This window comes from Elephas maximus, chromosome 5 (genome assembly GCF_024166365.1).
Source record: "Elephas maximus indicus isolate mEleMax1 chromosome 5, mEleMax1 primary haplotype, whole genome shotgun sequence".
In the NCBI taxonomy this organism is placed as follows: domain Eukaryota; kingdom Metazoa; phylum Chordata; class Mammalia; order Proboscidea; family Elephantidae; genus Elephas; species Elephas maximus.
Window position 1 is genome coordinate 66076447 of NC_064823.1, and position 25419 is coordinate 66101865.

Genomic DNA, 25419 nt, shown 5'->3' on the forward strand with positions numbered 1-25419 from the left:
ACAAAATTTTACTTGCGTGAGATATTAATGATATTGTTTGATAATATCTGCATTCTGTTGGGTCACCTTTCTTTGGAATGGGCACAAATATGGATCTCTTCCAGCCAGTTGGCCAGGTAGTTGTCTTCCAAAATTTTTGGCATAGACAAGTAAGCACTACCAGCCCTAGCATCTGTTTGTTGAAACATCTCAATTGATATTTCATTAATTCCTGGAGCCTTGTTTTTCACCAATGCCTTCAGTGAAGCTTGAAGTTCTTCCTTCAATACTATTGATTTTTGATCCCATGCCACCTCCTGAAATGGCTGAACACCCACCAATTCTTTTTGGTACCCAACCAACCCCCACCAGTGCCCTCAAGTCATGGCACAGTGACTCTGAATTCCTTCCATCTTCTTTTGATGCTTCCTGGGTCATTTAATATTTTCCCTATAGAATCCTTCAATATTTCAACTCAAGGCATGAATTTTTTCTTCAGTTTTTTCACCTTGAGAATTGCTGAGCCCATTCTTCCCTTTTGGTTTTCTAACTCCAAGTCTTTGTACATTTCATTATAATACTTTATTTTGTCTTTGCAAGCTGCTCTTTGAAATCTTCTGTTCGTCTCTTTTACTTCATCATTTCTTTTGTTCACTACAGCTACTCTACGTTCAAGGGCAAGTTTCAGAGTCTCTTCTGACATCCATTTCGGTCTTTTCTTTCTTTCCTACCTTTTTAATGACCTTTGCTTTCTTCATATGTGATGTCTTTGATGTCTTCCCACAACTTACCTGGTCTTCAGTCATTAGTGTTCAGTGCATCAAATCTGTTCTTGAGATGGTCTCTAAATTCAGGTGGGATATACTCAAAGTCATAGATGGACTCTCGTGAACTTGTAATTTTCTTCAGCTTCAACTTGAGCTTGCATATGAGCAATGATGGTCTATTCCGCAGTCAGCCCGTGGCCTTGTTCTGACTGATGATATTGAGCTTCTCCATTGTTTCTTTCCACAAATGTAGTCAATTTGATTCCTGTGTATTCCATCTGGTGAGGTCCATGTGTGTAGTTGCCATTTACGTTGTTGAAAAAATGTATTTACAATGAATAAGTCGCTGGTCTTGTAAAATTCTATCATGGGCTCTCCGGCATTGATTCTGTCAACAAGGCCGTATTTTCCAACTACTCATCCTTCTTCTTTGTTTCCAACTTTTCCATTCCAATTGCCAGTAATTATCAATGCATCATGGTTGCATGTTAGATCAATTTGAGACTGCAGAAGCTGATAAATATCTTCAATTTCTTCATCTTTGGCCTTAGTGGTTGGTGAGTAAATTTAAATAATAATCATTCATATTAATTTTGGGTTTCATAGGCATATGGATGTTTCTGACAGAATTGTACTTCAGGATAGATCTTGAAATGTTCTTTTTGGTGACAAATGCAACACCATTCTTCTTCAACTTGTCATTCCTGGCATAGTAAACCATGTGATTGTTCAATTCAGAATAACCAATACAAGTCCATTTCAGCTCACTAATGCCTGGGATATTGATCTTTATGTGTTTTATTTCATTTTTGATGACTTCCAATTGTCCTAGATTCACACTTTGTACATTCCACATTCCTTTTATTAGTGGATGTTTATAGCTGTTTCTTCTCATTTTAAGTTGTGCCACATCAGCAAATGGTGTTCCTGAAAGCTTTATTTCATCCATGTCATTAAGGTCAACTGTACTTTGAGGAGGCAGCTCTTCCCCAGTTGTATTTTGAGTGACTTCCAACCTGAGGGGGTTCTCTGTAGAAGTTGTACAAATTTGCACTCTCATAGGTAAAGTATGAGATGCACTCTCCTTGACTTGAGAGCAGAATGCCATATCTGTAGGGTATTTGCTTTGGTGTGGTCAGAATTAAAAGGAAGAAATTATAACACTGAGTTCATTGAAATTATAACAAAAGGAATTGCTTTCATTCTAAGGATGTTTCTTTTTATTAAAGATGAATACTGTAGATCAGTGGTTCTCAACTGGGGGCAAGCCACCTCCCGCCTCCCCTTGGAAATATTGAGCAATGTCTGCAGACATGTTTGATTGTAAAACTGGAGGGGAGGAAGATGAAATTAATGATTTGCTGGAGCTCCTCAAGGACATGAATGTGTCTTATTTATACTGTATCCCATGTATCTGGAACAAAGAAGGCACCAGCTTATTAAATGAATGAATAGATGTTAACAGTAGTTTGTAATTGTCCATGTGTGATTTAAGGGATTATTTATTTTAAATCAAAGACAATTCTTTTTTACTCTTATTTGCTTCACTTATAATTTCAAATGTCCATTTTTCTTTAGACTTACAAAGGCAATTTTTCTAGCCTACAAAACTGTTGTACAAGGAAATGTCAATTGAATAAGAAATATCGGCCTTCCCCCTGACTGAAACTTCTTTAAAGAGTAGTTTATTACCACAGCGTTAGGCACTTAATTATATACTATCTCATTCACTTATACCTTCTTATTGAATTCGTCTTGTCTCCTCAAATGGATTGAAAATCTAATCAAAGCTTTTATGTACCTCACGGTGCATAACTTAACGTTTTGCAGACTGTAAAGCAAAGCAGTGACAGGTTGTTTGATTCTCATTCTTTTTTATCATAACTCACAGGTGAAATTGAAAGGAGATCTTGACCTCAGCAAAGGAACTGCTCATTCTCAAGAGCCTAAAAATAATAATAATAATAATGCATTGCCTTCTAGCTGATTCCAACTCATAGCGACCCTATGTGACAGAGTAGAACTGCCCCATAGGGCTTCCAAGGAGCTGCTGGTGGATTCAAACTGCTGGCCCTTTGGCTAGCAGCTTGAGCTCTTAACCACTGTGCCACCAGGGAGCAGAGCACCCTAAATTCTCTGAGGAGTTCAGTTCCTCCTTAAAATAGCAAAAGTGTGGCACAGCAGAAGATATAGATCACAAGATCCTAGAAGTTTACTTCATAACTTTGCCTTTTCCCAACTTTCTCTGTGCTCCCTAGGAGCAGAAGAGCCCAACTGACCACTGCTCCCTTTTCATATCCTTCCATCAACCACAAATACCACCACCAGATGCTTTCCCATCATTCAGTATGATTAAAGCCTTAGGTGTGGGAACCAGAGGAGAGAATTCTTACTGGTTTCCGACATGAGCAAAAAGCAGAAATCACTAATAAGCTTTCAGCCTCCTGCTGGGTAGCAAGAGTCTCCAACTTAGGTGCCAACCTCCACAGCTGTGAACTGCCTCTGCCAGGAGAAAGCAGGTGGAGTGGAGGCCTGGTTTTAAGGAGAAACCAGAAGGGGTTTTGGGGGAAGCAACAGGATCAGCAAGGTCAGGGAGGAACTAAGCAAGGACAAGAATACTTGCCTGTAAGACTAATTTGGTGCTAAATATACCCTGCAGAAAATTGGGATGCAGGCAAGCTTTAATCATAGCTAACACAGAATTTTAAAATGCAAATGTAAAAAAAAAAATGCCAATGAACTACTTAGTTTACCTCTATTAGCTTGTTGTTTAACCACCATTTAGCCCTCAGATTCTTTTGCATTCTCTTTGCATTTAAAATAAGCTTGCAATTGAAATCCTTCAAAGCCCAGCAGTAAAGGGAAGAAAATATTCAGCTTTAATTATCTGTCTGGCAAGGCAAGTAGATGATAGGAACCAGCTTGATGAGAGAAGGTAAAAATAACAAAACCTAAACATTCCAAAGGCATTTTCTCTCCAGAAGGCCTCAAATTAAAAAAAAAGAAAAGAAAACTTATTTTAGGAATTTTTCAGCCGCAGCTTTGACGTTTGGCCATGAATTATCTCCACAGATGGGGAAATTGAGTTCTTAAAGGGTTAATTTCTGAATCATTAATTTACCAGAGAGAGAACCCAAAAATCCACATCTCTCCCAAGATCTTCTAAAAAGAAGAGAGCTTGTTTTTATGTTAATTTTCAAGTTAACTAAAAGTTACTTCTTTAAATGATCGTCTTTAGACTGGGCATTGGGGGACATATATAGAAAACTAATTTAAATGTTGGACCATTTAAGATGGACTCTCTAGAATATACAAAGCAAAAATTCTGCCTTCTTAGATAATGATGCCAAAATAATAATTTTTTAAAACAGTAATAACTCATGATTAAGTATCTGTTATCTTCCAAGAACCACGCCAAGTGTTTAACTTACATTAGTTCATGAAAATGTCCCTAGGTGGTGCAAACGGTTTGTGCTCAACTACTAACTAGAAAGTTGGCAGTTCAAACCCACCCAGTGGTGCTGCAAAAGAAAGGCCTGGGAATCTGCTGCCGTAAAGATTATAGCCAAAAAAACCCTATGAAACTCAGTTCTACTCTGTAACACACAGGGTCACCATGAGTTGGAGTGACTGGATTACAACAGGTTTGGTTTCTTGTTAAACTCTGTAATAACACTTTGAGGGAGGTAAATTCCATTCTGAGGCATTTTTCTGAGGCCTTAGAAAAAGGTTGTTAATGTGCACTCTTTGAAAAGGTTCCCAGGTATGAACCTCCTAAAATTATGTGCAAATGTGTGTGTGTGTATGTGTGTCTCTAAAGAGAGAGGCCATGGTTTTTATCAGCTTCTCAGAGAAGTCTGTGGCCTTTGTTGTTGTATGTCATCAAGTCGATTCTGACTCATATCAACCCTCTAGGACAGGGTAGAACTGCCCCATAGGGTTTCCTAGGCTGTAATCTTAACAGGAACAAATCACCAGGTCTTTTCTCCCACTGAGCGAGCGGCTAGGGGGTTCGAACCACCCACCTTTCAGTGAGCAGCCGAGCACTTAACCATTGCTCCACCAGGGATCCTTCCATAGCCCTTGAAACATCCAAACACCAAAAAAAAAAAAAAAAAACTGTTGCCATCCGGTCATAGGGGCCCTGGTGGCACAGTGGTTAAGAGCTCAGGCTGCTAATTAAAAGTTCAGCAATTCGAATTCACCGGCCACTCCTTGGAAACCCTATGGGGCTGTTCTACTCTATCCTGTAGGATAGCTATGAGGCTATGAGTTGAAACATCCAAATTAGATTAATCATTACGAAGAGCAGGTATTTCTGCATTGCTTAGTGTACCTCTGTGACCTTGAAGTAGTAATATAATTTAAGGGCTATGTGTTCCTATATTGTTCTGCTTTTTGAATTTTCTCCTTCTTTTTTTTTTTTTATTTTTACTTGTTGTCTAATGACAATTCTTTACAGGCTTTGAGCTTGCCTCCATAAAAAGATGCCTCAGGCCTGTGTAAAACTGTGGTTAACAATGTGGACTCTGAAGCCAGATGGTCTGGATTTAATTCTGGACTCCACCACTTACTTATTGTGTAACTGCCTCAGTTTCCAGATGTGCAAAGTGGAGATAATAATAGAACCAGCCTCATAGACTTCTGAAGATTAAGTAAATTAGCGCCTGGAATATAGAAAACAGATAAGTGCTTACTGCATTATATGATTCTAATCTGCTGTGGGTTTAGAACCATCTGCTCAAATTGTTTTTGACACATTGGTGGTTCAGTGGCAGAATTCTCACATTCCATGTGGGAGACCTAAGTTTGATTCCCAGCCAATGCATCTCATATACAGCCACCACCCATCTGTCAGTGCAGGCTTGCATATTGCTATGATGCTGAACAGGTTTCAGGAGAGCTTCCAGACTAAGGCAGACGAGGAAGAAAGGCCTGGTGATTTACTTCTGAAAAGTAGCCAGTGAAAACTCTGTGGATCACAACAGAATATTGTTCGACATAGTGCTCAAAGGTGAGCACCTAGCTTAGAAGGCGCTCAAAATACACAGTAGCCGCAACAATGGACTTGAGCTTACCAGTGATCATGAAGACGGTGCAGAACTGGGCAACATTTTGTTCTGTTGTACATAGGTCGCCATGAGTCAGAACAATAATAATCAGCTTTTTAGAGTTCCTTTTTACCTCTTGGTTTTTGTCCAGTTCTGCTTACAAATAATGGAACTCGGTGAGATAACAGGCCACGCATTTGTTTTTCTAGAACAGTGTTGAACAAAAGAACTGGATAGGGAGGCTTGATTAAAGCACCCATTATAACCAGAAGTCCACACGACACTGTTAGTGGCACTAAGCAAAGCAACCTTTTCTTCTCAGCCATTCTGGTTTGCTCCAGCTACAGTTTGAAGGGAAAACACAATTTTTCAGCTAGTATCTTTGAAAACTGTATTTCAAGCAGCTGTCAGTAACAGAGTATGATTTCTTTCTTTTTTTTTTTTTAAGAAGGAAAACAGAGCTGCTTTTCCCAGTCTGTGTATGTTACCTGGGACTGAATCATCTCTTCTTGATACTGTGCACTGGCAGGATCTACTGAGTCCAGAATGCAAATGATGCAGGCAAAGCTCCCCCTTTAAAGAGAGCAAGTAGAATCAGATTGAGTAGAATGCCAGATGACATTTCTTTTCCTTAACCTTTCCTTGAGAATTAATAATCTCTTACCTCACTGTTCTCTAAGGGTCAGAAGACTAAAATCTGCTGTAGAAAGAGGTGCTCACGGAGGTCCCTGTAACACTTTTGTAATATCACTAAAGAGATGTGATAACATCCTGGAGCCCTTGTTCTAGCAATGTGGCAATTCTGAAGTGGGCAAAGGTAATTGCTGCCCACAGGATTATCAAAATACCTCTAGTACATCAGCATCCTGCTGACCTGTAGGCCGCCAAGGCTCTCTCCATTCTTTCTGTCTAACGTTCTTTCTACCAGAACAGCTTTGGAGGAAGTTACAAAGGGCTGAGAGATTCCCTGCTGCCTGTCTTTTTAAGCGTGAACATTTGTTATGAAAACAGGCAGCATGGCATCGTAGTAGAACCCACCAATTTCCAAAGGAGCAAGGGCAGTGTCAGCTTTCAGCGAGCCAGGGCTTTTCATCAGGTGACCAGTGACGAATGTCATTGTAGTTGGTGTTAATGCCATCTCTTTCTCTTTGTCTCTTCCACACTTCCATGTATGCACGTGTACTTATATATGCACATACATGCACACTTACAGAGGGATTCATTCAGCCCGTGGGCTCCTTGTTTGCAACCTTGTTCTTGGAGGTCATTAAATCTTAACATAATGGACTCTTGTTGATGATAAAGACACATACTCCTTACTCTAAACCAGCAAGTGCTTACACTGTCAAAACGTCTTTTTTAAAAAAAAGCCCATTGGAGACCATGTATTTTGCACCATTTGGTGGCGGAGGGAACAGGAGAATGGAGGAGTTGTTTCAGAACATGGGCAAGTCTCTTCTGGGCTCATGGAGATGCTGCAACAATGTCCTTACCACATATGGTTGAGAGTAGAGTTGATTTCTTATCTACCAATAAATCAAGAGCTTTCAAATTACAGATGTTAACCAGGCATATGTCAGTCTTAAATGGGCTCATCCTCCAATCCCTACAATCTTACTTTTCCTCTTGATTCTTAAATTTATTGATAATTTACTCTCTATCAGCAAAGCAAACAAATGAAAATGTGCTTTCAAAGATAAACTAATAACATCAACTCTGTGAGAAATGGAAGTAAACACGATGACTTCTGAGAGTTTTATGAAGTCCCCCCTCTTTATCTCAGCTGAACTTTGAGCTGTTCATATTTTACAACCCTCTTTGGCAAGCCAGGTTTCTTGGCTCCAGCCATACAACACAGAAGACGTTCTGTACTTCTGGCTTTAGGAGACCTTCCAGCATTTTGTAGCAGGTAATTGCTTTTTTTTATTAGTGTTCTGGGCTTTAATTGTCTAAATCCAAAGTACAAATACGTAAACAAGATACAACCATTTTATTTCCAAGGATAATGTTCTTTTTAATTGTCTTTTCACCAATATTTTATCCCATGGGTTAAAATTCCTTATTATTTGAAATTTGGCAGGGCTCTAAAATTTTATTGTTTTGCTAATAAGGGTCATTTGGGTGGAAAACAGGATCAATTAACAAGGTTTTCCTGTAAATTTTTCCTTAACAAAGGACCTACACTCTGTCATGTGAAGTGAACAGAAAAGAATCGATAAGCTTATCTCCTTCCCTCCTAGGGACTGAAATACTTTCGGCAATATATGACATTTATGTAGGTAACAATGGTACAAAAATGGTGGATAAAAAACATGATACAAATGACACAGAAGATCATAGCTATACAAGATTCAAAAAAGAGAGAGTCTTTATGATTTGAAAGTTTTAGAGATCTTCAGAAAGGAAATGAAATTTAAGTGGGACCTTGAAGAATGGGTAGGCTTTTTGAGGTTGAGGAAGGCAGAGAGTAAGAAAAAAGGTATAATGAACACAGATGCAAAAGGAGAGAGAAAGATGGGTTTGAGTGAGGTACAGCAAGAAAACTCAAATAAGAAAGAAATGGAATATAAACCTGGAGAAGTGGCTTGAATGAGCAGAAAGCAGTCAAGACCAGGGATAGGAAAGTATTCACTCCATTAATACAAATAATGAACTTAGAAGGAAGAAAAGAAAAGAAGTTCAGTTTATTGTTAAATTTCATATGTACAACAGCCAAATGACAGTGTACCAAAAGATAAAACTCTATATTTTAGAAATCTGAGCCCACTCAGATTTGCCTTTGACTTATTTTGGCAGTTTTTTTTGGTGGTAGCCTAAGTGAAGATTGTGCTGTTTGATTTATCATCAGTCATATGAAACAAAGTCACGGCCTTGAATTTGGAGCTGGAAGGGCCCTTGGAAATATATAATTTATACTGCCGGTGAGTTAATTTGGTGTCTAGAGAAATTAAGTGATTAGCCTGAGTCATGCGGACTCTTAGCGATAGAGATAATATTAAAGCATAATTGTTCATTAATTTCTGATCATCACATCACCTAGTTCCTAGTTACTCCTCTAAAACACATATAAACATAAATTATAACTTTACATAGCTGTATACCTTAGATAAGATCAGGTGTACTTTTTGAAATTCAGTCTTTCCTCTCCTTTGGTTACCCTCCATCACCCCTCCCTGTCTCCAAATCATCATTCCTCCTCTATTCATACGTAATACATCTCGTTCTAATTATTTTCACAATTTGTATAAGCATATATAAACACATACATAATGTGGTGTTTCATTACAAAGTGAAAATGTGTACAATCTTTATTTTTGCTTTTCTCATTTGAACATACCATGGGAAAGTCCCTCACGAGTGAAAGATTCTAGCCTAATTAATTCTTTCTTTTAATGGTTACATAGTACTCCATAGTAGGGATATATCATGACTTATTCTACTACCTCCCCTACTCATGGGGTCCCAGGAATTTTTACCTTTCCAAATGGTGCTTAAGTAAACATATTTGTACCTATATCCATACATGCTGGTGATTTTATTTCTGTGGGATAGAGTTCCAAGGGTGGGATCACTGGGTCAAAGGACACGTGTATTTTTAGTTCCAAAAACTATTGCCAAACCGCTTTGCCAAGAAAGCTGTAACATTACACATTTGCACCAACGATTAATGAAAATACATCCTTTACCTAGATCCTCATAGACCATAGCATTATAACTTTTTTTTACAAAAATTGGTGTAATGTAAAGTCTTGGTGTTACTTTATTTGCACTTCTTTGACTACAAAGGAATTAGAGGAACTTTTCATAAGTTTATTGGCCATTTGGATTTCTTCTTTTATAAACTGTGCTTTCATATTCTTTATTCATTTTGTCAATGGACTATTTTGTCTCATCAGTTTTTAAGAGCTCCTGATACAGATATTTTTGCCTCTCCTCTAGGGTTGAAAATATATTTTTTAAATCTATTGTATTTGTTTATGGTAAGTTTTGCCAGACAAAAGTTTTTAGTTTTATATAGTCATCTGTGTTTATGTTCTCTCTAGTAATGTCTATGTTTTCTGCCTTACCTAGGAGCCTACCCTTCCCTGCCCCTAGATTATATTTATGATCCCTGAGATTTTCTTACAGGATATTTACTTATTTATTTATTTTACATTTTAAACTTTAATCCTTCTAAATCCATCTAGAGTTTATTTTTGGAAACGGTGTAAGATAAAGATCTAGTTTTCTTTACTTCCAGATGAATAAACAGTTTGTCAGATTCATTATATTAAATAATCTATCCTTTTGCCACTAAATTAAAATGTCTTCTTGGTCATGTATTAAATCTTCATTTGTATTTGGATCTACTTCTAGGTATTCTTTATCGCATACATCTTTGTTTATTCCTATTTCAATACTTATTGATTTGATTACAGTTGCTTTATAGAATTTTCTGATATCTGGTAAGGCAGATTATACAAATGACCTCAGAGATAGTTATCAAATGTTTAGGTAAATGCATTAAAAACCAGCAAGCAAAAATTAATACATTGAAATAGTACCTATGTAATTAAAATTCTTCTTTCCAAAATCTTTTCAAGATCTATGTTTATATAAAACAAACATGGAAATAAAATATTTACTGTGCTTATGAGGTCTTTTATAAACGACAATTAGTTATATATTTTTTTAATCCTTAAATGATGTACTAATGGCACTGTTTCCTTGCTTGATTCACACAGATTGATTCTTCCGGGGAATCATCCCTGACTGTGTCTTCATTGGGAGCTACAACTGTTTCCTAGTTCCACACAATTCGAGGGAAAACTCTGCAGTTTTCCTAAAGAGAAATTCCATGGGGACTGTACCTGACCCTCTGAGATCGGCTAAAACTTCCCTGATTGCTGCTTCTGGAAAAGAAGAGGACCTAGGAGAGGTGAGATCTGCAGCATCTCAGCACAGACCAGCTCTCCTGTGTAAGAATACCAATGGCCTTTCAGGGGCTCCTGCAGAAGCAGTCCTCAGTCCCAGGGCAGTGGCTGAGGCCCTAATGCAGGCTTGTGAGCATGAGACCACCCAGCCAGACATGTCTGCTCCTTGTGTCTTCAGTGAGGTGGAGAAAGCGCTTCCTACACTCAACTCTCCTGGTAACCCCCAGCAGCCAGGAAGCAGCATGCCCACAGCACCAGCCCTCAGTTCCACAGCAGGAAAGGATCTTACACAGGTGTCATTTACCATGCCAGCCAATCAGTGCACCAACCAGGCCACCTTGGCTGACCAGCTCCAGGCCAGCCTCTCATCTGTACCTGAACACCCCCAAGTGAAGTCACAGAGAACCTCAGGTGGAGAGCAACTTGAGAAGTCAGGATGTCCTGCGGAAGACAGCCCTGGCAGCAGCAAAGATCAAGTGCCCTATGATTTTCCTTCTCAAGAAACAATCCAGGGAACGGTGCAAACTCCAAATGCCGCAACCCCAGTGTGCAGTCACTCAGCCTCTCCTGTAAGTGAACCTGAAGGGAAGAGGCAGCAAGCCAGTTGTGACTCTGAGCCAAGGTCTTGTGAATCTCCTGCTAGGGAATTCGGGTGTTCAGAAAACAAACAGCCCTTTCTCATTGCCTCAGACCCCCTGGTCGTGTCTTCTGTGACACCTCAGCCATTCCACCTCTCCAGCGAAAGTTCAACATTTCCTCCAGACCCAGAGAAGTTGCTGCTGCCAGCAAAGCATCAGAGGTCAAGGTTCAAAGAGGCAAGCACAATGACCAACCAAGCTGAAAGCGAGATCAAGGACACTACCAACAGGACTTGGCAAGATGCGGAGGTGCAGGCAGTGGCAAGTGTCAAGAGCAGATCAGTCTCCACCAGCCCCAGCATCCTTGCTGCATTCTTAAAAGAAAACCCTACTCCTAAGCGTTTTGAACAAGAGCAGCTGCGTGTCATCTGCCATGGCAGTGGCAGCGGGAGCCACACATTGGAGCTGTCTGACAGCATACTAGCCCCCCAGGAGGTGAGTCAGAGCTGTGGCATTGTGCCAGAGGTACACATCCAGGCAGCTGCAGCTGGTTCCACAGCTTTGCAAAGGGAAAGTAAATTGATGAGCTTACCAGACAAGGTCCTTCGAGCCTCACCAATCAGTGTGGCATCCAATAATGCTCAAGATACAAGTAAAGTAGATGGGAAGTCAGCAGGAATGACTCCAGAGAGGAAAGATCCAATCTCTAAACAACTTTCAGGTACTAATTCTAGCTCCCTGAAAGCTAGCCCTATCAACCAGATTTCTATCTGTACAGGTAGTCAAGATGAAATAAGTCATGGATTGCAGAAATCTGAAGTCAAGCCATCTGAGTTTACTGTGAAAACCATCAATGACCCCCAAGCAGATGCAGATTGTAAACTACCCAACTCCTGTGTCCCAGCCAGCAAAGCTGAGCAGCCTGAGAGCTTGGATCCTGCTGAGAAAGGAGGTGCAGGGGAGCGAAAACCTGCATCTCCTCAGACAGTAAAACAACCAGAGTCTGCTGGCACTGATACCCTGGGTGAAAAGGAAAAAGCAGAGGCCAAAACCCTACTGCTCAATCCCAAACCTCAAGAAAAGGGAGACACAGGATCAGCTGCTAATCCCACTCCCTCCTCCCTGAGAAAGAGCCAGGAGAGCGCCTTAGAAGAAAATAAACAAACCAAGGCAGCCACAAGCCTGAGTCTGCCTTCTGATTCCATGGGTGACTCCAGCCCAGGTTCTGGCAAGAGGACCCCTTCTCGCTCCGTCAAAGCCAGCCCCCGCCGGGCCAGCCGTGTCAGTGAGTTCCTCAAAGAGCAAAAGTTAAACGTGACAGCAGCTGCTGCTCAGGTAGGACTCACCCCAGGAGAGAAGAAAAAGCAGCTTGGCGCCGACTCCAAGCTCCAGTTGAAACAGTCCAAACGTGTCCGAGATGTGGTGTGGGATGAGCAGGGCATGACCTGGGAGGTGTATGGTGCTTCCTTGGACCCGGAGTCCTTGGGTATCGCGATCCAGAACCACTTACAAAGGCAAATCAGGGAACATGAGAAATTAATCAAAGCGCAAAGCAGCCAGTCCCGGAGATCCATTTCCTCAGACACTTCTTCAAATAAAAAGCTCAAGGGAAGGCAGCACAGCGTTTTCCAGTCCATGCTGCAGAACTTTCGACGCCCCAACTGCTGCGTTCGCCCTGCCCCTTCATCTGTGTTAGATTGAAAGGGAAGGCACATGGGAGCCCATGTATACATTTAGGGTATTCATAAGTGTTGATCTGCTTGAAAGCTTACTTATATTGTTTTTCTGAGCGACCTGAAAGAGAAAGAACCTATGAATAGAAAACAAGTATTAAATACAGGAAATTGCTATTAAGAAATTTACGGCCCTTCGTCTGGGACCCCATAAATCAAAATGTCATTTGAATTTGAAAGAAAGAGAGAAGAGAAGCAAGTTTCACTGGCTGTTTACAGACTTAATTATGTGGAAATAATATTCACTGGGTTTTTGGGTTTTTTTAATATGATACTGCTTATAGAAATAGCATTATCATACATGCGTCATTTTGTATTACTGCCTCAATTCATCACACTATGGTATTTCCATTAAAATCCTTGCTTTATATTAGAAATAGCAACAACACTATTAGCAAAACACTGTTAAAATTTCTAGTCCTATTGCAATAAGGGAGCCCTGGTGGCACAGTGGTTAACTGAAAAGTCAGCAGTTCAAGCCCACCAGCAGCTCCAAGGGAGAAAGATGTGGCAGTCTGTTTCTGGAAAGATTACAGCCTTGGAAACTCTATGGGGCAGTTCTGCTCTGTCCTATAGGGTCACCATGAGTCGAATCAACTGGCTGGCAATGGGTTTGGTGTTTTTTTGTTGTTGATGTTGTTGGCTTTTTTTTTTTTTTTCTGTTTTTGCTTTATTACAATAAGAATGTTATTACTGCACAAAATTCAAGTAGACAATAAGGATAAAATGTAAAAAATCAAAACAAATTTGACTCATTTCTGGGTGAAATGACATTAAATAAAAGCATTTAGATGAATAAAATGCCAAATATCAATTAATAATTTGTAAACCTGCAGATAACCCTTTTTACAAACCTTATTATAATAAAAACCAACCAAACCCACTGTTGTCAATTCCGACTCATAAAGACCTTGTTATATCCATTAATAAATACAAGAAAGCTATATTATAAAAATTAGCTAAGCTTTTGAATATGAATACCACCTCTATAAAACACAGATTTATAGATACAGATCTTTCTCCATTTAAGGCAAGGTGCATCTCTGTGATTTTGACTTGTTTTTTTATTACTCTATAGGAAGCGCATGGGACTGAATTTTTGAAAAGAGTGATCAAGTTGGTGAGAATACTAATTTTTATGTTATATGATTATTTTCCAGTAACATTCTATTGAGAATGTTAAGGTTCTGGTAAGGAATTATAAATAGCCAACTACCAAACACTCTCTCTTCTGTGTTAAAAAAAAAAAAAGGGGAAAGCCCCGTGAGTAACAAAAACAATGCAATTTATGTTTTTCTTTTTCTTTGGTTCAGTAGCTTCTAATAGAAACTATAATCAATACGTAATAAAACACAAGCTTCATTACAGTATTTATATGAGACTAATATCATCAAATTGCTTAAGTTTATAGCTTTAGTAAAAAGGCAACCCCTGCAAACTTATTTATCTTAAGAGAACTACTATCATATCTCATGCTTTAAAACCAATAATGGTTTGAGCTTTGGGTACGCTATGTTCCTTGAGAGAAAACACCTGTTTAAACTTAGCATATACCTGTTCCCAGATGAAGACACAGCTCTACCTACAGAGATCAGTTGCGGCTGTAGGGTTGGGATAGTACAAACAGAGGAATGAACTAGTGCCCTGAGAAGGTTTCCCTTCCTGTACTCGTTGTAGGGAGAGAATCGGTCTCCATCTTACGTTGAAAAAATCAGATGTCAGAGGGGTGCTGGTTGCCTTCTCTGAATTCACTCCCCCAGTGAGACAGAAAAGACTGACCGTGTGTTATCTATCCAGAGATTCATAAATGCCATTTGTACAATAAATTCACGATATCTATTGTTGTGTTATTTTTAATTCAATTTTGCAAACTCTAAACATAGGCATATAGGGGGAAAAATACCTGAACGTTAACACCACAAGCTACACTGGACACCTAAATTAGTAAAAAGCCATCAATTTCTTTCAAAAAATTTAATTGCATACGAAACCTTGAGTTTTTAATTCTCCAGCACACATTCCCTGAGAATGATAATTACAGTTGTTGTAATTAGAAATTTAAATGACTTTTTCAATAAGGCACTTTTTTTCAGTTTCTTACCTCTTGACCTATATTATGGAAGATAAAGTAGAAATTACAACTTATGTTATTAATGATCAGAGATTTAATCTAAAACTCTTTCTCTTTTGGCCTGGATTACCCATTTTTGTAGTGATTACGCTGTGTTTATTGTCTCAGATGCCTTTGCCAGGATGTAATCTCTCTCCTATCTCCCTCTCCCTGGCTGTCTTTCTCACACAGGCGTACATACTATACACGCAGAATGCACCCTGTGTACACGGTAGCCGCTGAAAACAGCAGCCACTCCAGATGGGTAAACCCTGGGTAATCCTCTGCATGAAACAGCTAGAACAGGCTGTTCCTGCATTAAAACAGGAGAGAAGAAATAATTCAGCATCCACCAACAATATTTATTTTCATGAGTTCGAAGTAATTACATGATTTATAAATAGTTAAATGAAGCAGAGACCCAGAAGAATTGTAGGCACCTGTCCTAAATTAAATAAACTGAAACTGCTAAATTTACTGTTGTAGTTGTGTCTCTCAAATTAAAGCTTTAAGAAAAACTCTTCGATGTAGTCATTTTAACTGGTTTTCCTTTGCACTAGAACTGAATTCTTTACTTCTGCGGTGCTCTAGGCATGGCCACAAAATATTACAAACCTTTCTTGTTTTGTTGCTTATCAAATCCTACAGAGCTAACAGCTTTCAAAAGCAATACTGGAAGTATACCATAAGTTACTAACTCTCACAATAAAATCTGTTTGAAAATTTTCCTTTACTTCAATCTGAGATACAGCATAGACATTTAGTGCACCATGAGTGACGCCTTGAGTTCATTCAGCAAATAAAGTAGCAAGACAATTTCCCTGGCAGACTCTTTGAACTTGCTCAGTTATTCCTTCCTTTATCTTCACGACACACACTGGGCTGATAGTTGTTTGTTTTTGCCCTTAATTTCTTTTAGATGTGTTGTGGTCATTCTTAATGCATTTTAGTTTTTGAAATATATGGAGGAAATGTTTTATTAAATCAAGAAATATAAAATGTATCTTAAACCAGTAGTAAAAGGGGTGAATTAGAACACAGTATCTAAAAGATTATTAAACATTTAATATGTTATGTTGCTGTATCACTTACCAAGTAAATTCTAGAAGCTTTAATTTAAATGTGGACTTTTCTATTTTCATGACCACAGTCCAAAAAAAAGAAAAAAACTCATAGCTTCAGCTATCATACTATAAGTTTCCATGTGTTTATCCTGTATGCTTTTCTAATTACCTTTTTCTGGGTTGTTGGCTTTTGATGCTGTAGACCAACTACTTTATATACAGTAAAATCCTGATTAACTGTAGTGTTTGAGATCAGTGGCCTAAGTTAAACATTTCTTAAGTCAAGGTTACCCAGAAATGTTTTTGTTTTCATCCAAAGTGAAATATCTATAAAATGCATTAGTATGTTTTTCTACCTTGACGAGCTCAACTATACTGACTATAATTTGATCTTTGATGTTTTTGAATCTCAAGAGTGTTCTAAAATTTATTATTTTGGATATCAGTGTTTTACATGTTATATGTTAAGCATCAAAATTGAAAGAAATTAGACTGAATATGTATGCATGGTGTATCCTAGAGGTGGATTTTGGAACCAAGTCTTTATAGAAGCTTGTAGTTTTAAGGTAGAAAGAAGAAAAGAAAAATGGCATTAGTTACATCCCCGAATGTTGAGGGTTTACTGTTTTCTAGCTTATTCTAAGTTATTCCTCTCATTTCTGGGTTTTCCTACCATTCTGGAAATTTCTATGTACCTCACCAAGAATACAATATCCTGTGACTTTAAATTTGTTTGCAGAGGTTATATACAACAAATGTGCTGTTCACGGGAATTGTTTGGCCTTTGCTGTATGCACTCAGTTACTGTTTTGCTCCCAAAATGTGAGAAATTGTCTTCTCTTCTTCCTACATAGTGTGCAAGTGTTAAAAAAGTTGTCCACTTATGGTACCCCATAATTCACCATATTCCTTGACCACTTTTTTAAAAATTAGCATAAATAAAAATAATACATTAAGATAAGGTTTGCATATATGTATATGAGTTTTTGCTAAAAACTGGCACATGTAGCCTTGTGTAGGCCTCTACTTACCTGATATACTAATTGTCTACAATGCTGCCATGGAGATGAAGTTGCTTACTCTCTCCTGCTTTGTCCTAAGTGGTGTTTGAAAATTGAAGCCTGCGAATTTCCCTTTGTGATAATAATACAATGAACTCAACAGTGTCTTACATTAGCAAGCTGCCCACCTTTTTCCCCACCCCTGTTTTGTCTACACAGTGAATCAGAAGTCTTACCCGTGTCTGCTTCAGTGTTTGCCAATTTTCTACTAAGATCTGAGAGTTTTGTTTTCTGTTAGCCATTTCCTTGCTGTCCTGTGTGGCTCTTTTGGTTATTTCTCTCCAAATGTGGGTCAGCTGCTGCCACCTGGCAAATAGCAGGTGATGATGCTGAATCTCCTGTCCATCATGGTAACTAAATCTTCATTGCGGAATTCTTTAACTGGCTGAGTAATTAGAAATGTCATCTGCACAGACATTCGGGCTTAACGATGTCTACAAAATGTTAGCCATTTTTGCAAAGGGAGAAAAATAGTCTTGTAAATACTGACACAAGATTACCCTGAACTTTATCCTACTTTCAAAAAAAAATTCTCCTTGTCTCCAGAAATCAAATGAGCTTCATTTGCAATGACCAAGGACATAAATGAAGATGGATTGTGGTGGAAAAATTGTCTCACAGATAATCAGTGACATCTGCCAGAGGTCATTATAGCTGCTTTTAACTGTGAACACTCACCAGCTAAACTACTCACTTGCCACAACCAAATAACCTCTTTCAAAGTAAATCCAATACATCTGTATATATATGTAGATAAAAACAACGAAGGAATCCTGAAGAACTAGTGTTTGGTATTAGGTAAATCAAGGTAATGATAATTATAAAGGACACTCAAGTAACCATGGGCCTTGATGACCAGACTGTGGGGACCAGAATGGTGCAACGAGATGTAATGTACAAGTTTTTTTTTAAGACCCAGATATCGCAGATGCTAATCATGAGAAAAAAGACTGTTGAATATGAAATTAAAGCCAAGCAATAATGTGCCAAACAGAGGCAGTTATACCAGCAAGTGCATCTACTATGGACAAACCATTATATGATTATGGTTTGTTCCCTAAAGACTGTAACCCAGAAGATAAAATAAGTGAAGACGTAATTTCTGCTTTCTCGTTGGAAAAGACTTGTTCCATAAAGAGGTACAGCACTAGAGAGCATTAGAAGAGATACGGTTAACATCTCTGTTTTTTATGCTAGCCAAGAAGAAGCCTCCAAAAGTCATGCTGACTTAAAATTCGAGACAACTCTAACCAGAAACTTTGCAGAAATGGAAGGTTAAGCATACAGGACTTACTCCTCTAGTCTACACTAGCAAGCATGTAGAAAAGCAATCCAGTTAACTCTGCCCAGAGGATTGCAGCCTTAGTTATGAAAAATGGGTTCCCAAACGTAGAACCATTCAAACATGAGTACTCAAAAAGGGGGATCATATAATGCCTTACAGAACATAATGCTACAGATGGGCGTTTCTAAATATTAATTCTTCATCGAGTATCTTTATGGGTTCTAGCTCAAAATTGATTGCAAAACAATAGGAATAAAAGTAATGAAGTTTACACTTCAGAAAAAAGTACTGATGATCAACCAGCATGGTGATAATTATGAGATAACCTAGTGACATAAGGGTGTTAAGGGGAATTAAATGGGAAAGAAATACTGACTTCTTTCTTGATCGCTTAAACTGTGGGGAGGTCATCCTTTTTTTTTTCTGGGGTGAAAATTATAGCTTGCTTTTTGACATTGCTGCTAATATTACTCTTCGTCAATATAAAAATTAGATTGTTCTTTAGCAAATATTTAAGCAGTTAAACAATTTTTTTATGCAAATCATTGTTTTTAATAACACGTAAAGGCTGTGTCTAGAGAAAACAAAATTGAAAGAGTAGAAGGAGCTTACTTAGGTTTATCAGCATCTCAATGATTTTAGCTTAGATTCCTTAGCTTTTAATTTAGACCAAATCTTCAAGTAAATTTTTATAATGTTTTCCATCATGTCTTTAAAATAACATTTGTAAATCAAGAAATTACAGTATTATAGTCATACTTCCCAAACTCTAGAGGAGGGGAGAGACTAATTCTTGTTTTAAGGGCATGTGGAGACACTTTGTATTGAAGTACAGAAAGGTCAGCAGGGCCTGAAAACTCTGAAAGAAATATTCTAACAATTACTGAATTTCTAAATGTATTTATTCTGCTGTACTATGTATAAACAATATGTTGTGCATAATACTGTAGTTGGTTGTGGTATGTCAATACATTCTATAAATGTGTACAGTCTGTGAGTGATTGATTTTCTATTTTTCATGTGCAGGAAAAAAAAATAACTTACTATACCCCATTTTAAGGCCAAGTTCAGTCATCAGGTAGGCACATGTATGCAAGTGAATAAAGCCAACAAAAGTGTGCATGTGTATCCAGCAAAAGAATTTGTTCTTTCATTTTTGTATGTCAGAAAGGGCTTTTTTTTTTTTTTTTTCCCAATCATCTCCAAGAGTAGATAACATAATTATCACAAAGGCTGAATATAGCAAACAGCACATTGGTATGTTACTAAGCATGCCAAGGCTACTTAACCACGCCATTAGTCACAGGTAAGGTCAGTTGTTTGACCACCGGAATGATTTACATTCCTCACACATCCTCTGTGTTAAGTGTGTGACTAGGATGTACATACTATGGGTGTGATTGTGTACATACCTTGTATGAATTATCTAAATCCTCAAAGCAGTTTCAGGAAAGCAGGAAAAAGAAACAGTTGTTCAAAAGCCTCAGAAGGGCTAATCAATATGTATTTTCACCCTCCACACATAAAAATGTATACATAGCATAACTGTAAATAGCTTACCCACATAGAGATGCACATATAAATGCATTCTATTCATATTGATATTTAAATCAATCACAAATGGAAATAACTACATCTTTCCATGACTGTTCTGTTTCACAAATGTTAGTATTGAATCAGATACTTCTCATTAATGATGCTAGTGCCAAGTAGCAGATTTTGTGCTTAGGAGAGCCCAGTTCCCTTGACTACAAAAATCTAGTTAGCATCCTACCGAGGACATCTTTAAAGAGCAGCTTTAAAGTTCTAACACAGTTCTTTAAGCACCTAATTTCTCATCTGGAAATGGAAAGCATCAGGGAAAACCAACTGGGTTTTTTAGACTCCATTTAGATATTAGTGGAGTTTTTTTGCATAGGCTGATAAAACCTCTACATTTTTAAGAGATATATCCCTAGATTTCAAAAGAATGTGTAATCACACAAAGTGGAAAATGGTCACAGGCTTTCTTCTCTTGAGATCATAGAACAATGTTTAGCAACATCAAAGAGAAGTCAGATTAAAATTAAAAAAAAAAAAGTAGAGATGGTGTTGGTAGAATAATAGGGTCCTAGTAACTGGGAGTCCTTTAAAATGAACTCAAAAAAGAAATTACTCTTATTGATACAAGTGATGGTGTATAAAATAGATAACAGGCTTAAAGTCATCAGCTAAGAAGTATCAACACTGGACAAGATTTGTCAGCTTATCAGTTTCAATCGGTGTATTCATGTTGTTTGAGTTTCTCTCATTTCTTCTAAAAGGGAATTCTCTGTTAGAAATTATCAGTGAAGTGATTAAGAGCTTATGCTCTTAACCAAAAGGTTGGCAGTTTAAATCCAACAGCTGCTCCTTGGAAATTCTTTGGGGCAGTTCTATTCTGTCCTGTGGAGTCGCTATCAGTCAGAATTGATTTGATGGCAAGGGGTTAGGGTTTTTTTGTTGTTGTTGTTATTAGGTTATGACTAATTCCTAATAGAGCATTCCCTTTTAGAGTTCTCTATTAGAGAATTCAAAAAAACTAATATGATTTGTCCCTGATTTCTTGACACTAAAAATGATATTGGCTGGCATTAGATTAAGATATGGAAGAAAATACTAGAATTGCCCTCTAACAGAAAATTCCAATGCAAAGTGCAAATATAACTACTTCTTAATAAAAAGTTAAGAATAAAACAAGTGTTTTAGAGGATGAATGTGCCATCTTTGTATCATAGATAAAAATAAAAGGTTTGCCAACCATAAAAATGCTACAATTATGACTATAGCTGGCGGTGGTTTTTAACTACTAAAAACAGTTTCTAAGTGCAGAATACCTGAAATGTGATGGTTGTTAATATCTACTGTCATTTTAAAGATTAATTTATGTACTTATTTTTGGAAGATTTGTATTAAAGTGTCACCTAGAAAAATTGTAACTGTCAATATGAGAGTCATTTATGTTTGTAAATACTCAGTTTAAAAAGATAAAAAATTTAGCGTAATATTAAATCACAGAAAAAACAGTAATACTCAAAATAGAAAGTTTATTTATGAATGTAACAATATTGGAACCTAAAGTTATGACTTTTCGTGATATGGATATACAGAGTTCACAAAATGGCTTATATGAGAAAGTTTCCATCCTCTGGATATTGACCTGCCAATGAAACATCGTTTACTAGAAAAAAGATGCAATGTTTTGATTTGTAGAAGGATAGATCAAAATTTTGGAATGCATATACTTCCATCTTCACTTTGAATTGATTTTTGAATGGATATTTAGTGATACTGAAATTCAACTGATGACTTAGTTTTACCCTTAAATATATAATTTTTGCATCTCACTTTCCATAATAAATGAAATGTAGAATAAAAGTTATTGTCTTTGTTGTTGTTATTGTTGCTGCTGCCACCACTGTCAAAGTTGTTCTTTTAGCCCTGGGTGTTTACAATCAGTTGATTTTCAGTGGGACATACTTCTACTAGGAATCTATAAGGGAGCTAAAATTGTTTACAATGGAAGTATTTTTCTGTAATTAAAACAGAATTCCCATAGAATCAGCAATACCTTCAGGTCACCAGAAGCAGCAGTTTTACCTGCTCTTGGTTGAACAACAGTGTGTGTGTGTGTGTGTGTGTATGTGTGTGTTTGCTCACGTTTGGTCAGAGTGAGGAGAGTTGACATTCCCGGAAATATAAGTGGGCATGAGATATGAGCACATCTCCTCTGGTGGCCTCTTGGACTACCATTATTCAGGCTTAGTTTGCCTGTGTCCAGCTGCCGTAGTCATCTAGTGCTGCTATAACAGAAATACCACAAATGGATGGCTTTAACAAAGAGAAATTAATTTCTTCACAGTAAAGTAGGCTATAAGTCCAAATTCAGGGCATCAGCTCCAGGGGAAGGCTTTCTCTGTTGGCTCTGGAGGAAGGTAAAAAACCCACTTGTCCTCTATCTTCCCCTGGTCAAGGAGCTTCTCAGGCACAAGGGACCCCGGGTCCAAAGGCACTGCTTCTGGCACTGCTTTCTTGGTGGTAAGAGGTCCCCCTGTCTCTCTACTCTCTTCTTTCTTTTCTATCTCGAGAGATTGCCTCAAGATGCAATCCAGTGTTGTAGACTGAGTCCTGCCTCACTAATGTAACTGCCACCCATCCTCCTTCATTGACATCATAGAGGTAGGATTTACAACATATATGAAAATCACATAATACATGGAATCATGGCCCAGCCAAATTGATAAACACATTTTTGGAGAGACATAATTCAATCCATGACACCAGCCTTAGCTGCCTTTTGCCCAGGGCCATCCAGGGCTCTGCTGTGTAGTTCTAGCCTCTCTGCCTAGTCCTGGCAGAGTATGGCCAGGTCATGCAGTCTTAATTCCTTCAAGGTATTAGGCAGCCCTGCCATGTCCTCCCATCCCGCTTGACCATTAATAAAACTAATACTACAGTTTGATTCTTTTTGGCCTCCTTGAATCTGTCTTTAGTTCATCAAGGAAGAGTAGAGAAGGAGGGGCGCACAATTTACAAACCTCAAATCTTAAAAAAAAAAATTTAATGAATTTTCCCTGAACTTTAGACAGTAACTGGTTCAAAATCTCCAAGGTACATACTCTCCCTCCAACTACTCTGTGCATACACACACTGTTTCAACCTAAAATGATGCCCTGAAGCTGCCATTATCTACCTCTACCGAATACTTAGACGTTCATTCTTGGCAAAGTTAAATCTTATGTGTTTCCAAAGATATAAATGCTATTCATGGAGAAGTTAGACGGTGCAACAGTCCTCAGTGTGGCTGAGATAGTTCTGTTTTATGCCTGTAACTCTTTATATCCCACCAGCAGGTGTTTGTCTTATGAACTTCCATTTCCAGCCAACTGTTCTCACTCAGCCACACCCTCAACATGGAGCAGTAGACAGAAGAGGAGCTTTCTTAGCATCAGTCTGGCTCCATTGGACTGATTGTGGACTCAAATAACTTCTTGCTTCTTGTGAAGGGTCTGCCTTTTATAAATGGTATGAGATCCCTTTCAATCTTCCACATATTCTCAATGAACTCATAAATATCAACATTTTTAGCTTTCCTCAACACTACCCAACGCTATCTGTCAGCTAATTTACAGAGTTCTAAAGTTGGATGTTTAAAGTGATATAGTAAATACCCAGACTTGAAACAAAAGAACCTGGTTTAAAATCTCAGCCTTTATTCAAGCAAGCAAAATACCTTGGCCAAGACATTTAATCTCTTTAAAGCTCAGTGCTGTCATCTGTAAACTGAGGAAACAACGCATAGTTTGCAAAATTCTGGGGATAACACAGGAGAAACAAATTTTAGTTCCTTTCTCTACTCCTTTGAGTTTTTCCTCCTTAAAACTTTATCAATCTATTATTAAAAGTCTGGAATTTTGCTATTTTCTTCCGTTTAATAAACTTTTTATAAGTCTAGATAAATACTAAGAATAGTTTTAAATATGACTAGGAGGTACATTATGATTTTAAAAGTATTTCTCTTTTTTGTTTAAAACATGAGGACAATATATTGATGCACCTAGAGTTGTCAGGTGTTTAGAATTGGGAACTGATTTTGATTAAGCTTAGCCTTGTCACATAAAGTGTGATTTTAAAAATACATAGTTCAATACTAATAAAATATTAGCAATTCATAAAGGGAGGAAAGAAAAAAGGAAATACTTGGTAAGTTTAACTGCATTTAAGATTTAAACTTAGATATTATAATAGATTCCATGTGCACATTAGAAGAGAAATCATATAACTGACAAAATCTGGAAAGTATGAAGAATGCCTACAGATCAGTTACAAAAAGACAACAGAAGAGAGAGATTGGTCAAACTATTTAAGTAAGCATCACAAACATATGAAAGTATGCTCAGCTGACTCACAGATTGCTATCCCCCACAGCTGACTGCTGCTGGAGGTCAGACTCCACATTCCCAGGAGCTGAGGTAGGAGATTTATGTCCAAGAGTTGTTAGGAAACTATTTCATCTTCATTAAGAGATCTGCAAATCGGAGATCCCTAGTGATGGGTGTGTGTGTGTACACGCGCGTGCACACAAGAGAATGGGGACCGCAGAAGCTGGGAGAGTCTTCACAAAGTCCACAAGAATAAGTCAGATTTAAACACTTTCCACACATCCGAAGACTGCAACACTCAGGAAAGCGTCAGTCGAGTATGAACTTCCCAAGTCCCCTTTCCTTCTCTTTCTCTCTCTGGTCTTGGACCAGGATGTTTGGCAGGCATAGAATCTATAAGAGGGAAAAAAGGAAAGAATCCAAATCACTATCCCCTTCTCTATGTAAGTCTGTAGGGTTGGTGAGGGGAGAACTCTCAAGTTACAGTTAGTACATGAGACTGGGCATTTTAAGTCTGAATTGAGACTGCATTTAAATTTTGAATGACCTGTGGCTACTGAATCAAGCGGGTCCCCCAACTGTAATGGATGATGTCACTAATGATGATTTTGCCACCTGACGAAGGTTTGGGTGACGGCAAATACTGGAAGTTCTTATACTGAGCCATGAGTAACCACCATTCTTCTTAAAACCAAAAATAAATATACCCTGCTTACTGGCACGGTCACTCTCCTTTCATGTCCCCTGCTCCCTCCTATGCCTTCCACACTGATCTCAGGAAAAAGATGATTAGGGGTGAGACCAAGGTCTTCTTCTCCCAAAGGGGCCAAGGCCATATACTCTCATCCTGGCATCCTAGGAAACACTGAGGAGTAAAGGAGTCAACATTTTATAGTTCTGTTTACTACAGTCACCCATGTCAGCACCCTACACAGTCCCATGTGGGTCCGGGTGCCTGAATTTAACAGAAATGCTTAC

General features: G+C 38.2%; 1 protein-coding gene across 4 annotated transcripts in view; it reads left to right on the plus strand.

Annotated features, from left to right (window-relative positions):
• GPRIN3 (GPRIN family member 3) overlaps positions 1-13688 on the plus strand; it is a 74018-nt gene extending 60330 nt beyond the window's left edge. For all 4 annotated transcript variants that reach the window (XM_049885719.1, XM_049885720.1, XM_049885723.1 and 1 more), the window contains one exon: positions 10522-13688. In XM_049885719.1, the coding sequence (XP_049741676.1) occupies positions 10635-12989 (2355 nt within the window). In that variant the 5' untranslated portion in view covers positions 10522-10634 and the 3' untranslated portion in view covers positions 12990-13688. The remainder of the gene's footprint in view (positions 1-10521) is intronic.
• The last annotated feature ends 11731 nt before the right edge of the window (positions 13689-25419 follow it).